A 13297-nucleotide genomic window follows, 5' to 3' on the forward strand; every position below is an offset into this window, starting at 1 on the left:
CGTCTTCCTACGCCATTCCGAAGTAAGCTGGGGTCCCCGTTTCTGTAAACAGGGCGTGCAAGTCGTCGTTTCGGGCCAAACACACACGGAACACGATGCTGCAATGACGGCGGCCAGTGATTATGATATCTTGCGCTATTTGACGGAGGCCGAGGCGAGGAGGCTGTATGGAGAGAAATACCGACCGAGGGTGAGTGGGACGGAGAAAAAGGAGATCAGGAGGATCAAAAATTGGTGATGAGTTATGAAAGTCGAGTGCCAGTGGGCCAGTCTGTATCTCCAACCACCTTCCAGTCTGACTGCGGGAGACATCACCCAAACGGATAGCTAATAGTACAGAAGTATATGAACAAGACATCATAGTCTACGGCGCGACTAGTACAAGTCCAACGTGAATTGAACATACAAGTCGAAAAGAGCAACAGTGCAGAAGTAATACATGGACAAAAAGCAACACAAGAAAAAGTCAAGGACTACCCTCAAAGGTTGCCGGACGAGACGAAGGTGGCGTCGTTTTGCGCTTTTTACTAGCCTGCGAAGTGGGATCCGTGATCTGATCTGAACCTCGCTTCAAGGGACCAGCAGCAGGAGCTCCAAGTTGTTGTTGCTGCTGAATTGATCTGCGCTCGCGCGCTTGGGACTGCCGAGCCTTTTCTCCATTCAAATGAGGCTTGTTGGCAGAAACGAGTTTGTATGGAATGGCGGTGTCGTTGACAGGCCACCCGCTCAATCGAAGAGCATCCTGTAGCATTGTGCACCATTTCTCATAAGATATTGGTTGCTTGACATGCCGGAGCGTGAGGGCACCAACATGAATGACTTCCGCGAGTTCGAGGAGCAGCTCGCGAAGGGGCGTTTCTTTGTCCGGAAGTAGTTCAGTTGACGAGCTCAAATTCAGCCACGCCAACTTGCCGCTTGCCTTAGGCGCGTCGAAGAGGTTACGACAAGCATTAGCTCCGTGAGGATGACAGTGCTTCGTATGGCGCAAGACGAGCCAAATCAAAACCCAGTATACGGATTCGAGATCATGGACAATGTCGTGACGTTCGCCACGCTCCTCCAGGATAGCGATGGCCATGAATGCAAACGTTCCCTACACGGTATTCAGTAACTTCGTGCAAGGAAAACCAACAATAAACTTACAGTCATGTCCTTCAGGGTTTCTTTTATCTCCTCCCAATTGGCTTTGATGCGGTTCGAGCCAGGTGTCACCTAAGTAAGCTACCGAATTCCTTACGTACGACCTAGTTAGATGTACTAGTTTGTAAGTAATAAAATTATCTAAGAGGGCTGTGGATGAAGTAGACTGCGTAGCAGCCTCAGCGGAAGCTTAAGCATGGGGAGCTGTGTGCAGCACCAAGGTAATGTTTTCCATGTCATATCATCCATATGTCAAAAACATGAAAAACTCAATTCTGGAGGGCGTACAATATGCTACAACTTACAAAGTACAGTATTCACAACATCGACGAGCAACAATGACACACTACAAGTAACAACGATAGCGATAGCGACACAGGCAGCAGGGGAAGCAAGATAGCAAACAGTCCAAGAAACGAGCGTGTTACAATTCAAAAATTGCCTACCAGCAGACCGAGGAACTTCACTTGCATGTCATCGTCCATCTTCTCGAGATACCACGCCTTCCTCCCCTCATCGAGTGTGTCCCATTGTCTGACGAGCGCCGGAAGAAGGGCAGCAGATATCATGGTACCAGTGCTGGAACCAGCAACGAAGGCCGGGGCATCACTGGATCTACCAACGTGAGCCGGGATGGCGCCGGGTGCAGCGTGCAGAGCGCTACTGTTCTGCTGGGGTCTCTGATGAGCCACGGAGGGAGCAGGACGGTGCTCTGGAACCAATGGTGTAGCACGATTGTCGCTAGTAGGAATATCACCAGGAGGAGCTCGAGTGTTTTGAGTAGGGGCAGATGCCGGAATGGTGTTTGTCGTGGAACGTTGGGCCGCTTGAGAGTCGCCGGTAGCGTTACCAGTAGTCTTGGGTGCTGGCCGTTGCAACGAACCCACAGGAGGGGGCTGTCTTTGGTTGCTCGGTGCTGGTTTTGTCGGCACTGGTTTTGTCGGCACTGGTTTTGTCTGCTTCAAATTTGAGCCAGATTTCGAGGGAGGGGTAATGTCGACGTAGTCCATGAGCATTCGTGGCCGCTTTCCACCTGCTGTGCCTTCGCCCTGGGTAGGTTGTCCCGCAGCACGTCGTTTAACACCCATTGGAGGTTTTGGTTTCGGCTGAGGCGAAGGGGATGATCCATTGCCTCCGTGATCATCCTCGGAATCATCGTGCTTCTGTTGATATGGCTTAAGAAAGCCGCCACGGCGCTGGCCAAATTGCCGTTCCTCTGGGATAACATTCACGGCCTCAGAAGGCAGTCGAAGCACTTGCTGACTGGCACTATTGCGATGGGTTGGCGCTACTTCGGAAACAGCTCTTGCGCCTCCTCCAACCTGCGCCCGTATATTGCGTTGACGCTTTTCATTGGGACCGTTAGCATTGTGCATCTCGACATCAATATCTCCGCTCGTTGAAGCTTGGCGACGTGGCGGATCTTGACTTGGAGCGACCTTCTTGAAAGGCGGGAGGGCAGCGTCATCGTAGTCATCGTCCTCTGACTTGGAGTCGATTATGTAGGTTTGGCGGTGGGTTCTAACTTGCTGAGTCGCCTGTTTAGGCCGAATAGATTTGCCCTCCTTCTTAGGAGGAACAAAATCACTGTCGCTTGCTCCCATCTTGGCTTCTCCATCTCCATCCGACTCTGATTCCGATGGCGTCTCGCTCGCTTCGACGCTCGAGGCAGGTGCAGCTGATTTGCGGTCCTTTTTGGTAGTTGCTACAACTGTGCTCGTTGGTTTCGAGACCGTCTTTGCTTTTGTCTTGGAGATCATCGTTGGAGGATTGTTGAGCGGTTGACCATTGGTTGGCTCTGGGTCCTTGTCCAAGTCGAACATCGAAAACCAGATGTTGTCGGTCGCATCAAGATTGTACACGGGGCGTTTACTGCTTGAGCGCCAATAACAACGAATTCGGCGCTCATCAGCCGTGGGGGAAGGTGGTGGGCGAGTATAATCATGTCGGAGTATCAACAAGAGATCTTAAAATTTCGATTAGAATGTAGTAGAGCGGTAGCATAAGGAAGATACACACTGGAAATATCGGGTATTTGATCAGAGACTCTTTCGATACGGATACCCGCTTGAGGATGGAGCTTCCGACTTTGTAATGCTGTTTCGAGCCCTTGACGCTGGCGTTTGGTCAGACCAGAGACGCCCTTCCGCATCCGATGTTCGATAGGAAATGGAGTAATGGCTGGAAAGTTGACGATGCGGAATCGTTCAGGCAGGAGAACCCTCGAGGTAAGCTGGTTCCAGGCAAAACCGTTGTGGGTGAACGAATGAAAAATGTCGATGCCAACATCCTCGATGCTCGCTGCTCCCATTTCTTTTCGCAAGGCTCTCGAAGCCTCAGTGGCTTCAGCGCTGGCACCACCAGAAGCCTTGTGGGCAGTCTTTGTGGTATTTCCCTCATTGTCGTTGTCAGAAGACGGCGGGGAAGTAGCTTTGGCCTTCCCCTTTATGCTTTTGCTGGGTGCGGGCGCCTTCGGATTGTGACTTGTACTCATGCTACCAGTTGCTGCGTTGGAGGTAGTCGCGCTACCGGTCGCTACTTTGGACGCAGAGGTAGTCGCGCTACCGGTCGCTACTTTGGACGCAGTGGTACTACCATTGAGTGCTCCTTGGAACGCTTTCGCTACTGGCACTAATTCAGTTCCACTAAAGAAGCATCAGTAGAGAGCAATGGCATCTCTGTTCAGCGACGTACAAGGCAATCGATTGGAACAAGCCAATGATATCATTTTCGTCTGCATGCAACACATCTGGATACTACGAGAGGTATTAGTAAGAAGATAAGAGGGAAAAAGTCACGCTACCGATTGGAGCTTCCCAGTCGCATGCGCCCAACCAAGGTCCTTGTCTTGATTTATTATTGGGGCAACGACAACTGTAAACCCTTCGAAACCAGCGCGCTCAAGACGAACAAGCTAAGTAATAAGGAATGTGAGCATTGGTCTGCAGATAAAGGAAGACAAGCATACCGAGGCCTTGCAGTCTTTGGTAAGCCGATTGAAATTTGCCCGTCGCGACTGCTGCGTGGGTTGTTGAACATTTCTGGCGAGATACGTGTGAAGAATGTGTGTCGCATTGCCACCATGCTCAACACAGAAAGCATCATACGCGCGACTAACTTCCGCCTGTGACATATCAAAGTCTCCATTGATTGTGCACGTTGGATCGACTGGGTCTTCAATTTGAGGCGGACTGAAGTTAGGATCGATGCGGCTGTCAGGGGAACCCCCGCTTCGGCCTCCTTCGGACCCTCCGAACGCATCCGAGGAGCATCCGACCGGCGCCCCCTCGGACGCTCCGACCCACCCCGACCATCGTCCACGGCCTCCTTCGCCCGCACAATCACCGATCCGTCAAGACCCTCCCAACGATCACCTTGGGACAGAGCCTGCGACGCCGCTCAGGCCTTCTGCGCTCTACGTCGGCAGTTACGGACGACCAGTATATAGTTGGCGCCCTAGCAGGCGGACCCTTAGAGTTTCTTCTCTTTGGATCCTCCCCTGCTAGGTCGGTCCCTCCGTGTATTTCCCGTAGCTTTTATTCACGCTTTGGATCCTCCCCTGCTAGGCTTTCGTCGGAGTCTCCAGGGTTGCTCTTACAGCAGAAGAAACTCTCTACGGGATTAACCGGTCAAGATTGCCAGGTTTGGTGCTGACTCAGGCTCGGAGTACGAGTCCGTACCCCCCCTCGTCACCGCCCCTGCCACTTGACCCCTCCTCCTCTGCTCTTGTCGTCTTTACGCCCGCTATGTCTACCGGAGCTGCTCCGGACGCTGATGCGCGCATGGACGCACTTGAGGCGAAACTAGACAACCTCACCAATCTCCTCACCCACCTTGCTTCCCAGGCTTCCGCTGCCGCACCACCTCCGGCAGCTCCCGAACCGCCGCCGGCATCTCCGAATGCCCCCCGACGCGGATGCGTTATTTGGTGACATTACTGTCGCCTCAAAACTGGTCTTACGACCAAACCCCCCGTTTGCGTTTAACGGAGATCGCAAACGCGGCCGCGCCTTCCTATACGCGGTCAAAACCTACGCTCGGCTTGCCCGGAGGCCTTCGTAGTTAACGGAGAGCCGAGCGAAGAAAAGGCCGTCCGCTACGCCATGTCCTATATGGCGGAGGGACCTGCTCAGCAATGGGCAGAGCGTCATGGGAGCAAAAACCCCTTCCCCTTCCCTCGGTGGAGCCAGTTCCTCTCCGAGTTTCGCCTTCGGTTCGTCGAGGAGAACGAACAGGACCTCGCGCTCGCTAAGTTGGAAGCGCGGGTTATCACATGGGAACGCGGGATGTCTACGGATATACCGACGACTTCGAGGACTTGATGGACCTCGCTGGCTTCGAAGACGCGTTGGTTAAGGTAACCAAGTACCGCCACGGACTTGACCCCTTGATCAACAACGGCATCACCTCTTCGAACGATCCCCCAGACCTCCGTGACTATCTAGGCTGGCGCACTCGGGCTTTCCGACAATATGAAGCCCTGGTGCGAGCGAAGCTCATTAAGGGAACGGCTACCCCGCGGACCGCCGGGAGCTCCCGCGGCGCCTTCCCCATCACTCGTTCGGCAACTCCGTTCCCCATCCGCCCGGTGGCCGCACCTGCGCCACCCGCGGCCCGCGCCCCGTCCCGGTACCTCCGGCTCCCGTCCCTATGGAGTTGGATCGTACTAGGGCTCGGGGGCCCCTCGTCGAGCCTGCTTCAGATGCGGCGACCCCAATCACTTGGCTCGGGACTGTCCGCTCCCCGCCGATGTTCGCCATATGGACATCCTCGACGAGGTGATCCAGCAACTTGGCGATGAGATGCTAGGAGAGCTACTTGCGCGGTTGTCCGACACCGCGGCCTTAGCAGGAGCGCATTCGGAGGCTCCGGCAGAGGATTTTGTCCCCGCGACGAGTGACTGGTGTGCCCTCGTTCGCGTCCATAAATCGTTTCACTTGTTTGTATGATGAATCAACTCCCTTGCCTTACAACGAGCCTGAAACGAAAGACGCACCCCCTGCCCCCTCCGAAGCCCCCGTTCGGATACGCCGACTTGCCTGGGAGAAAAAGCTACCTGGCAGTTATACCATCTCTGCCGCTCCTGGCGTTAACTCGCTGCACCTCCCCCTTGAACTTGAGTCCACTGCGAACGCGCTCAAGCTCTCCCTCTCGGGTCTGGTCGACTGCGGAGCCACTTCGGACTTTATCGACACAGAATACGTCAACCGAAACAACGTGCCAGTCCGAAATCTCTCAGTACCCATACCGGTCTACAATGTCGACGGCACCCCCAATGATGCTGGGTCTATTCGCCAAATCGCGGACCTGGTCCTACGATACAACGGACACTCCGAACGCGTTCAGCTGGCTGTAACCCACCTTGGGAAACAGGACTTGATACTCGGGTACTCCTGGCTCAAAAGCATAACCCCGAGATCAACTGGGAAACAAAGGAGGTGAAAATGAGCCGCTGCCCCGAGCTGCTCCACCTGCCGCGACGAGGAACGGACCGAGCGCGCTGAGGTTCGCCGCCTCCGACTCCTTAAATCGCTTACTTGCGGGCGCCTTCCCCACCGTTTGCGCTATCGATATCGCTGGCCCAGACGATGCCGACGACGAACTTCGGAGCTCCTTCGGACCCTCCGGAGCGCTCACCAGACCTTGACGACGACGAGCATCTTGAAGACGGCGACCGCATCTTCTACACCTCCTTTCGCCCAATCGAGGAGATTCGCTGGGAGCACCGTGTCCCAACGCCTTGCAGAGGCCTTCGCCCGTAACTCGGCCCCCCCGCCTTGGAGATTCCGGACTGGGCCAAGGAGTTCCAAGACGTCTTTGACAAGGAGTCCTTCGACACGTTACCAGAGCGGAGGGCTTGGGACCACGCTATCGAACTCGTCCCCGACGCGAAGCCCGCTAATTGCAAGGTGTATCCGATCTCCCCCTTGAACAGCGCGAACTTGACGAGTTCATCGAGGAGGGACTTGCCACAGGCCGTATCCGCCCCTTCGAAATCTCCGATGGCTTCCCCCGTCTTCTTCGTTAAGAAAAAGGACGGAGGACTTCGGTTTGTCCAGGACTACCGCGCCCTCAACGCAATGACGATTAAGAACCGGTACCCCCTCCCGTTGATTAATGACCTTATCAACAGGCTTAAGGGCGCCCGTTACTTCACCAAACTCGGCGTTCGCTGGGGCTTTAATAACGTCCGGATTAAAGAAGGAGACGAGTGGAAGGCGGCCTTTCGGACCAACCGAGGGTTGTTCGAACCTTTGGTGATGTATTTTGGCCTGACGAACTCCCCGCGACTTTCCAAACGATGATGAATGACATTTTCCAGGATCTCATTCTCTCAGGAGACGTCATGATCTACCTCGACGATATCCTTATCGCGCATTCGGACCTCCGTAAGCACCGCGAGATCGTCCGCGAAGTCCTTCGGCGACTCGAATGCACAAGCTGTACCTTCGCAAGGAGAAGTGCGACTTCGAGAAATCGTCAATCGAGTACCTGGGGGTTATCATCTCTCACAACCACGTCGAAATGGATCCCGTTAAGGTTGCCGGAGTCTCCGCATGGCCTCCGCCCGAGAACAAGAAGGACGTCCAGCAGTTCCTGGGGTTTGCTAATTTCTACCGCAGGTTCATTCGGGATTTCTCGGCCCTAGCGCAACCCCTCTTCGCTCACCAAGAAAGACCAGAAATGGACCTGGGGAGACGCCGGCCGCCGCCTTTCAAGCTATCAAAGACGCGGTCGTCTCAGAGCCCGTCTTAGCGATCCCGGACGACTCCCGGCCTTTCCGACTTGAAGCAGACAGCTCAGATTATGCGACGGGGCGGTTCTTTCACAACAATCCGCCCCGGACGGGAAGTGGCACCCTGTAGCGTTCTATTCCAAAAGCTTAAATGATGTCCAGCGCAACTACGAGATTCACGACAAGGAGATGCTCGCGATCATCCGCGCACTCGAGGAGTATCGGCATTTCCTCGAGGGCGCCGCGCATCCGGTCGAGATCTGGACTGACCATAAGAATTTGGAGTATTTCCGAAAGGCACAGCACCTTAACCGTCGGCAAGCCCGATGGTCGTTGTACCTTTCCAGGTTTGACTTTACGCTGCACCACGTCCCAGGTCGCCAGATGGGCCGTCCCGATGCTCTCTCTCGCCGGCCCGACCACGGTATCTCCGACGACAACTCGGATGTCACCCTCTTACGCCCCGAACTGTTCCACGTTCGCGCTTGAGGCCGTCACCGTCTCTGGGCCTGGCTCCGAACTTGTCCGCGACATCAAGGAAGCGCTATCCGGTGAGCCTGACCTAGAGGAGCCCGTCGCGCTTGCGGCCCGGCAACTCTTGAAGGTCCGAGGTCAAGTTCGGGGCCCCCGCTCATCACGTTCGGACGAGTGGGCCGTCTCCGGCGACCTCCTGTACTTCCGCGGCAAGGTTGTAGTCCCTAAAGACAAGGACCTAAGGAGGCGCATCATCGAGCTCTGCCACGATACGCGAGTCGCCGGACACGCCGGGCGGTTCAAGACCTTAGAGTTGGTTTTCGCGCAACTACTGGTGGCCGCAGATGTCTCGCCATATCGGACGCTACGTCGCGACCTGCGACTTATGCTGCCGCCACGAAGGCCCTCCGAAGGCTTCCGCATGGAGAGCTCCATCCGACCGAAGTCCCGCCCGAACGTTGGCACACTGTCACTGTAGACTTCATTGTCGAGCTGCCCGAGGCCCATGGGTATGACGGTTATGGTAGTGGTCGACGCCCTCGGAAAGCGCGCCCACTTCACTGAGTGCCATACGACAATAGACGCGGTCGGAGCTGCCCGCTTGTACTATCGGAACGTCTGGAGGCACCACGGAACCCCCGAGAAGTACATTTCGGACCGTGGCTCGCAGTTCATCGCTGACTTCACGCGCGAACTCTGGCGCTTAATTGGCGTCAAACCGGCTACCTCCACGGCTTACCACCCGCAAACCGACGGACAAACCGAGCGCGTTAACCAAGAGCTCGAGCAGTACATCCGGATCTTCACCAACTACCAACAAGACGACTGGGACGAGCTTATCCCTGCCGCTGAGTTCGCCTATAACAACCACGTTCACTCCTCCACTCAACAGGTACCCTTTATGACGGACACTGGCCGGCTTCCCGAATGGGTTTCGAGCCAGGCGCCCGCTCAGAGTTGGAGTCGGTAAACGAGTTTCGCGATCGGATAGCTAACGGCGTCTCCGAGGCAAAGGCCGCACTCGTTAAAGCCAAAGACGAGTATAAACGGTACTACGATCGGAAACGTTCGGACGCTCCGAAGATTCAAGTTGGTGATAAGGTTTGGTTGGACGCCTCTGACATTAGAACGACTCGGCCCTCCGAGAAGTTCTCCCACAAGCGCCTTGGACCGTTCAAGGTGCTCGCAGAGGTTAGCAAAGGTGCCTACAAGCTAGACCTCCCCGCGTTACTCCAAGCTCCACCCCGTCTTCCCCGTTGTTAAGCTCGAGCCCGCTCAGGGACGACCCCTTCGACGGACGACCCGGCTACGACGAACCGCCCCCGAACTAGAGGACGGAGTTCCCGAATGGGAAGTCGAGGAAATCTTGGATGCCAGGATAAGGTATAAGCGTCTTAACTATTTCGTCAGGTGGAAAGGCTACGATGCTTCACACGACTCGTGGGTTCGGTTCGACCGTGTCTTTGCGCCAGACAAGATTGCGGACTTCTATCGGAGATACCCGGGTAAACCACGGCACATCGCCTCAGCAACCTTCGACTCGCTGCCCTTCCGTATTATGCGTCGGGACGCCGCATTCAAAGGGGGGGGTGATGTCAGGGGAACCCCCGCTTCGGCCTCCTTCGGACCCTCCGAACACATCCGAGGAGCATCCGACCGGCGCCCCCTCGGACGCTCCGACCCACCCCGACCATCGTCCACGGCCTCCTTCGCCCGCACAATCACCGATCCGTCAAGACCCTCCCAACGATCACCTTGGGACAGAGCCTGCGACGCCGCTCAGGCCTTCTGCGCTCTACGTCGGCAGTTACGGACGACCAGTATATAGTTGGCGCCCTAGCAGGCGGACCCTTAGAGTTTCTTCTCTTTGGATCCTCCCCTGCTAGGTCGGTCCCTCCGTGTATTTCCCGTAGCTTTTATTCACGCTTTGGATCCTCCCCTGCTAGGCTTTCGTCGGAGTCTCCAGGGTTGCCCTTACAGCGGCGCATTTCACGGAGGCGATGTTCTGGGTCGGCGACGAAAGTCTGATAGATATTCCAATTATTTGGTGAGCGAGATGGCGTTCCATCGAGCATTTTGACGATGATGTCCTGGATATGCATGGGCTCCAGCCCAGTTTGTTTGGAAGCCTCGGTAATGAGTTCCTGGAATTGAGTGAACACAGACGCGATGATATCCGCCTGCTTCTTCGAGCGAGCACCTTTGGGCTTTTTTGATGGGAGATGGGAATGCTGCTGCTTCCATCCAGAAGGTGGTGGTGGTAGCATCACCTCCTGGAAGCCTCCTTGCGCACGAAACTCCTCCATTGTGCCATGGAAATGAGCGGGGAGGATTGGTTGGATACGAGCAGCGTCTGGTGTCAATGGCTCAGAACACTGCGCGCAGCGGAGTGATGGGAGAACGTTGATATGGTGGGTTGGCCCAATGAACAGAGCGGATGGGTGGTGCAGGTGGTGCGGGTGGTGCGGGTGGTGCGGGTGGTGCGGGTGGTGCGGGTGGTGCAGGCAGTGTGGGCAGCGCAATTGGTGTATGCGTCGCAGGCGGTCCAGGCAGCGTTGGAGCAGGTTGAGGGCTTGACGACTCCGAAGTCAGCGGAGACCCGTTTCCAACGATTTGTGGTGACGAAAACGATAGCGGAAAGTGCTGCGATAATGGTGGTAGTACAGCAGGTTTTTGATGGGGGCCTTGTTGGAGGCCATGGCGAGCATTCTTGAAAGTAAGAGCAGCAGCGCTATGAGTACCGCGCTCAGAGAGCTGTATTTTGGATCGCAAACGAGTATGGCGTTCATCTTCGGGTGACAACGGTGGCGGGTCTCCACGGCCACCTGCTTCCTGATCATCGTCGTTGTCGTATTCAAGCTCGTCAATATCCTGTTGTTTGTTGAAGAATAAGGGATGACGAGGTCCCAAGTCGACAAACGATTCATCGAGAAACGGGTCTTCTTCATCTCTTCCATAGCCACCGCCTTGCTGCTCGAAATTCCACCCGGCATGCAGGCCAATACTAGCGTTCATCGCAATTGTCGGAGTTTGCTCGATGGTGTCGATATGAGGAAGACTGACGTCGCCGGCTTTAGTCAGTTTGGGAACATAATAGTTCAGGTCCGAGATGAAATTGTGATTGAGAGATGGGATTCCACTGAAGGCTTGGCTGTCGAGGACGAGCCACGTCCTGATCTCCTAGGATGTCGGAGTATGACTGTTGGCTTGAAGGAGCAGGACGAAGCTCCTCATTATATGGAGGAGTAGGAGTTTCCGGGCGCTGAGGATATGCCATTTTGATCTTGTCTAAACACCATGTCAGTATTGAAAGACTGTAGAAGACCTTGCTCACCGTTGTCGAGTCTTTTGATGAGAGATAAGCGAGTAGCACCAGACAGCAGACAGGAAAAGACGTCTTCTGGTGGGTTGTCAGCACGCCGCCCGATACATAAGTAAGGCTTGGGCGCTCGCTCACCTGTGTCGAGCTTTTTGATGGTGAATGTGCGAGAAGCACCGGAAAGCGGATAGAGAAGAACGTGAACAACGTCTCCTGGCTGCTGTCAGCACACAACCCAGACCTAATATAGAATTGAAAACAACTTACCTGGAGCAGATTTTGTAGCGTCTTGCAAACAAGCGCTGTTGAGGAGACAACACAGAAGGGAGAATAGAAGGACCTGTTGACAGCGTCTGAGAAACAGCTCAGGGGATGCATATGTATGTACTCACGAGGATTAATCGAGCCCAATAGTGGTTGCTGGCTTGAGAAGGAGCAGGAGGTGACGAATACTGAGGACGGTGTGGTGGTGGTAGTGAAAAAAAAAAAGGGCACGTGGATGAAATGCGCCACTGCCCAGTTTTGCATAAGCTGAAGAGGCTTGGGGAGCATCGGCAGCGTTGGTAGCTGTTGGATAGCATTCGTAGCATTGCCGCCGCCGCCACCCATGAGTTGGAGTCAAAGTGATGTGTCACACCGTGACAGTAGCAAGTGACCTCACCCCGCCTCATCTTCAGTTAAATCTCGCTTCATGATCTTCTTCGTTTTCTAATGTCTTCTTCTTCAAGAAGCAACGACCTGGATATATTTTCACCTCTTCTATGACTGTCCGATCCCAAGGTAAGCACACTTTATAATTTTCAAGCTGGATTGTGAAATGGTCATCTTCACAGAGCTTCCTCCTGCTCCCAAACAAAAACTCGCATCATCTCATTTCACATCGGTCTCGCGATCTACTCAGGGAAAAATTCGACAAAATATGGTGTTATTTTCAAGGTAAGCGTCCGTTCATACCTCTACAAGTCCGCTATCCATTCAACTGGATTAGCATGCATGGACAAGAAATGCATTGAGTGACGTTACTGACTGCATTACAAGCTTTCGTCCTACTATCACTTCCTCGATGACTCGTCTCAAGCTATATCATACTGATGAAGAACGAGCCGAAGCGCAAAGGCGTTATAATCAAACATATAACCAGAGTAAACGGTGGGTTGCTTTCTGAAAGGTATCTACTCCAAACTCATCAATATTTAGTGGTAAATCTGTTCGAGCGGAGCAAAATGCCCTCAGTCAGAAACAAGCGCAAAGTCGCGCTCTGTTCAATCTCGCGGCTGCCAGCCCTCCCCGACCAACTAATCGCATTCGCGCGTTGCCCTCTTCCGGAACACGATATCATGTTTCAAGATCTTCTGGCATCTCCAATCAATCCGGATGAATCTGCGCTTGCCATCTGGAAGCGAGTCCCTCCGTTTAACGTTGACGAGGAGCAACTTGGTCTGGACCATGCTCAGATCAATGAGCTTAGCATTATCCTTCACGTGGTGCGGCAGCGCAACCAGTGGACACGCGATGTCTCTCTGAAGGCAACCATCGCACAATCAGGCTACAAGAAGACTGTCGATAAATTGCGCACGGAGCTCAAGACACGCATTGACACTTGGAGACGGGTTCATTCCATATCATAT

At 54.4% G+C, this 13297-nt stretch overlaps 1 protein-coding gene across 1 annotated transcript; it reads right to left on the reverse strand.

Annotated features, from left to right (window-relative positions):
* Nucleotides 1-466: 466 nt before the first annotated feature.
* MIND_00886300 (Pkinase-fungal domain-containing protein) lies at nucleotides 467-4273 on the reverse strand (the record flags this gene model as incomplete). The annotated part of the gene is made up of 7 exons (XM_037365516.1): nucleotides 467-1093; nucleotides 1144-1212; nucleotides 1587-3106; nucleotides 3160-3785; nucleotides 3835-3896; nucleotides 3944-4054; nucleotides 4109-4273. 7 exons carry the CDS (start codon nucleotides 4271-4273, stop codon nucleotides 467-469), a joined length of 3180 nt encoding a protein of 1059 aa, XP_037218758.1.
* Nucleotides 4274-13297: the final 9024 nt, after the last annotated feature.

The sequence above is a fragment of the Mycena indigotica genome, assembly GCF_014461135.1.
Source record: "Mycena indigotica strain 171206Taipei chromosome Unknown Mind.scaff0007, whole genome shotgun sequence".
Taxonomy (NCBI): Eukaryota; Fungi; Basidiomycota; class Agaricomycetes; order Agaricales; family Mycenaceae; genus Mycena; species Mycena indigotica.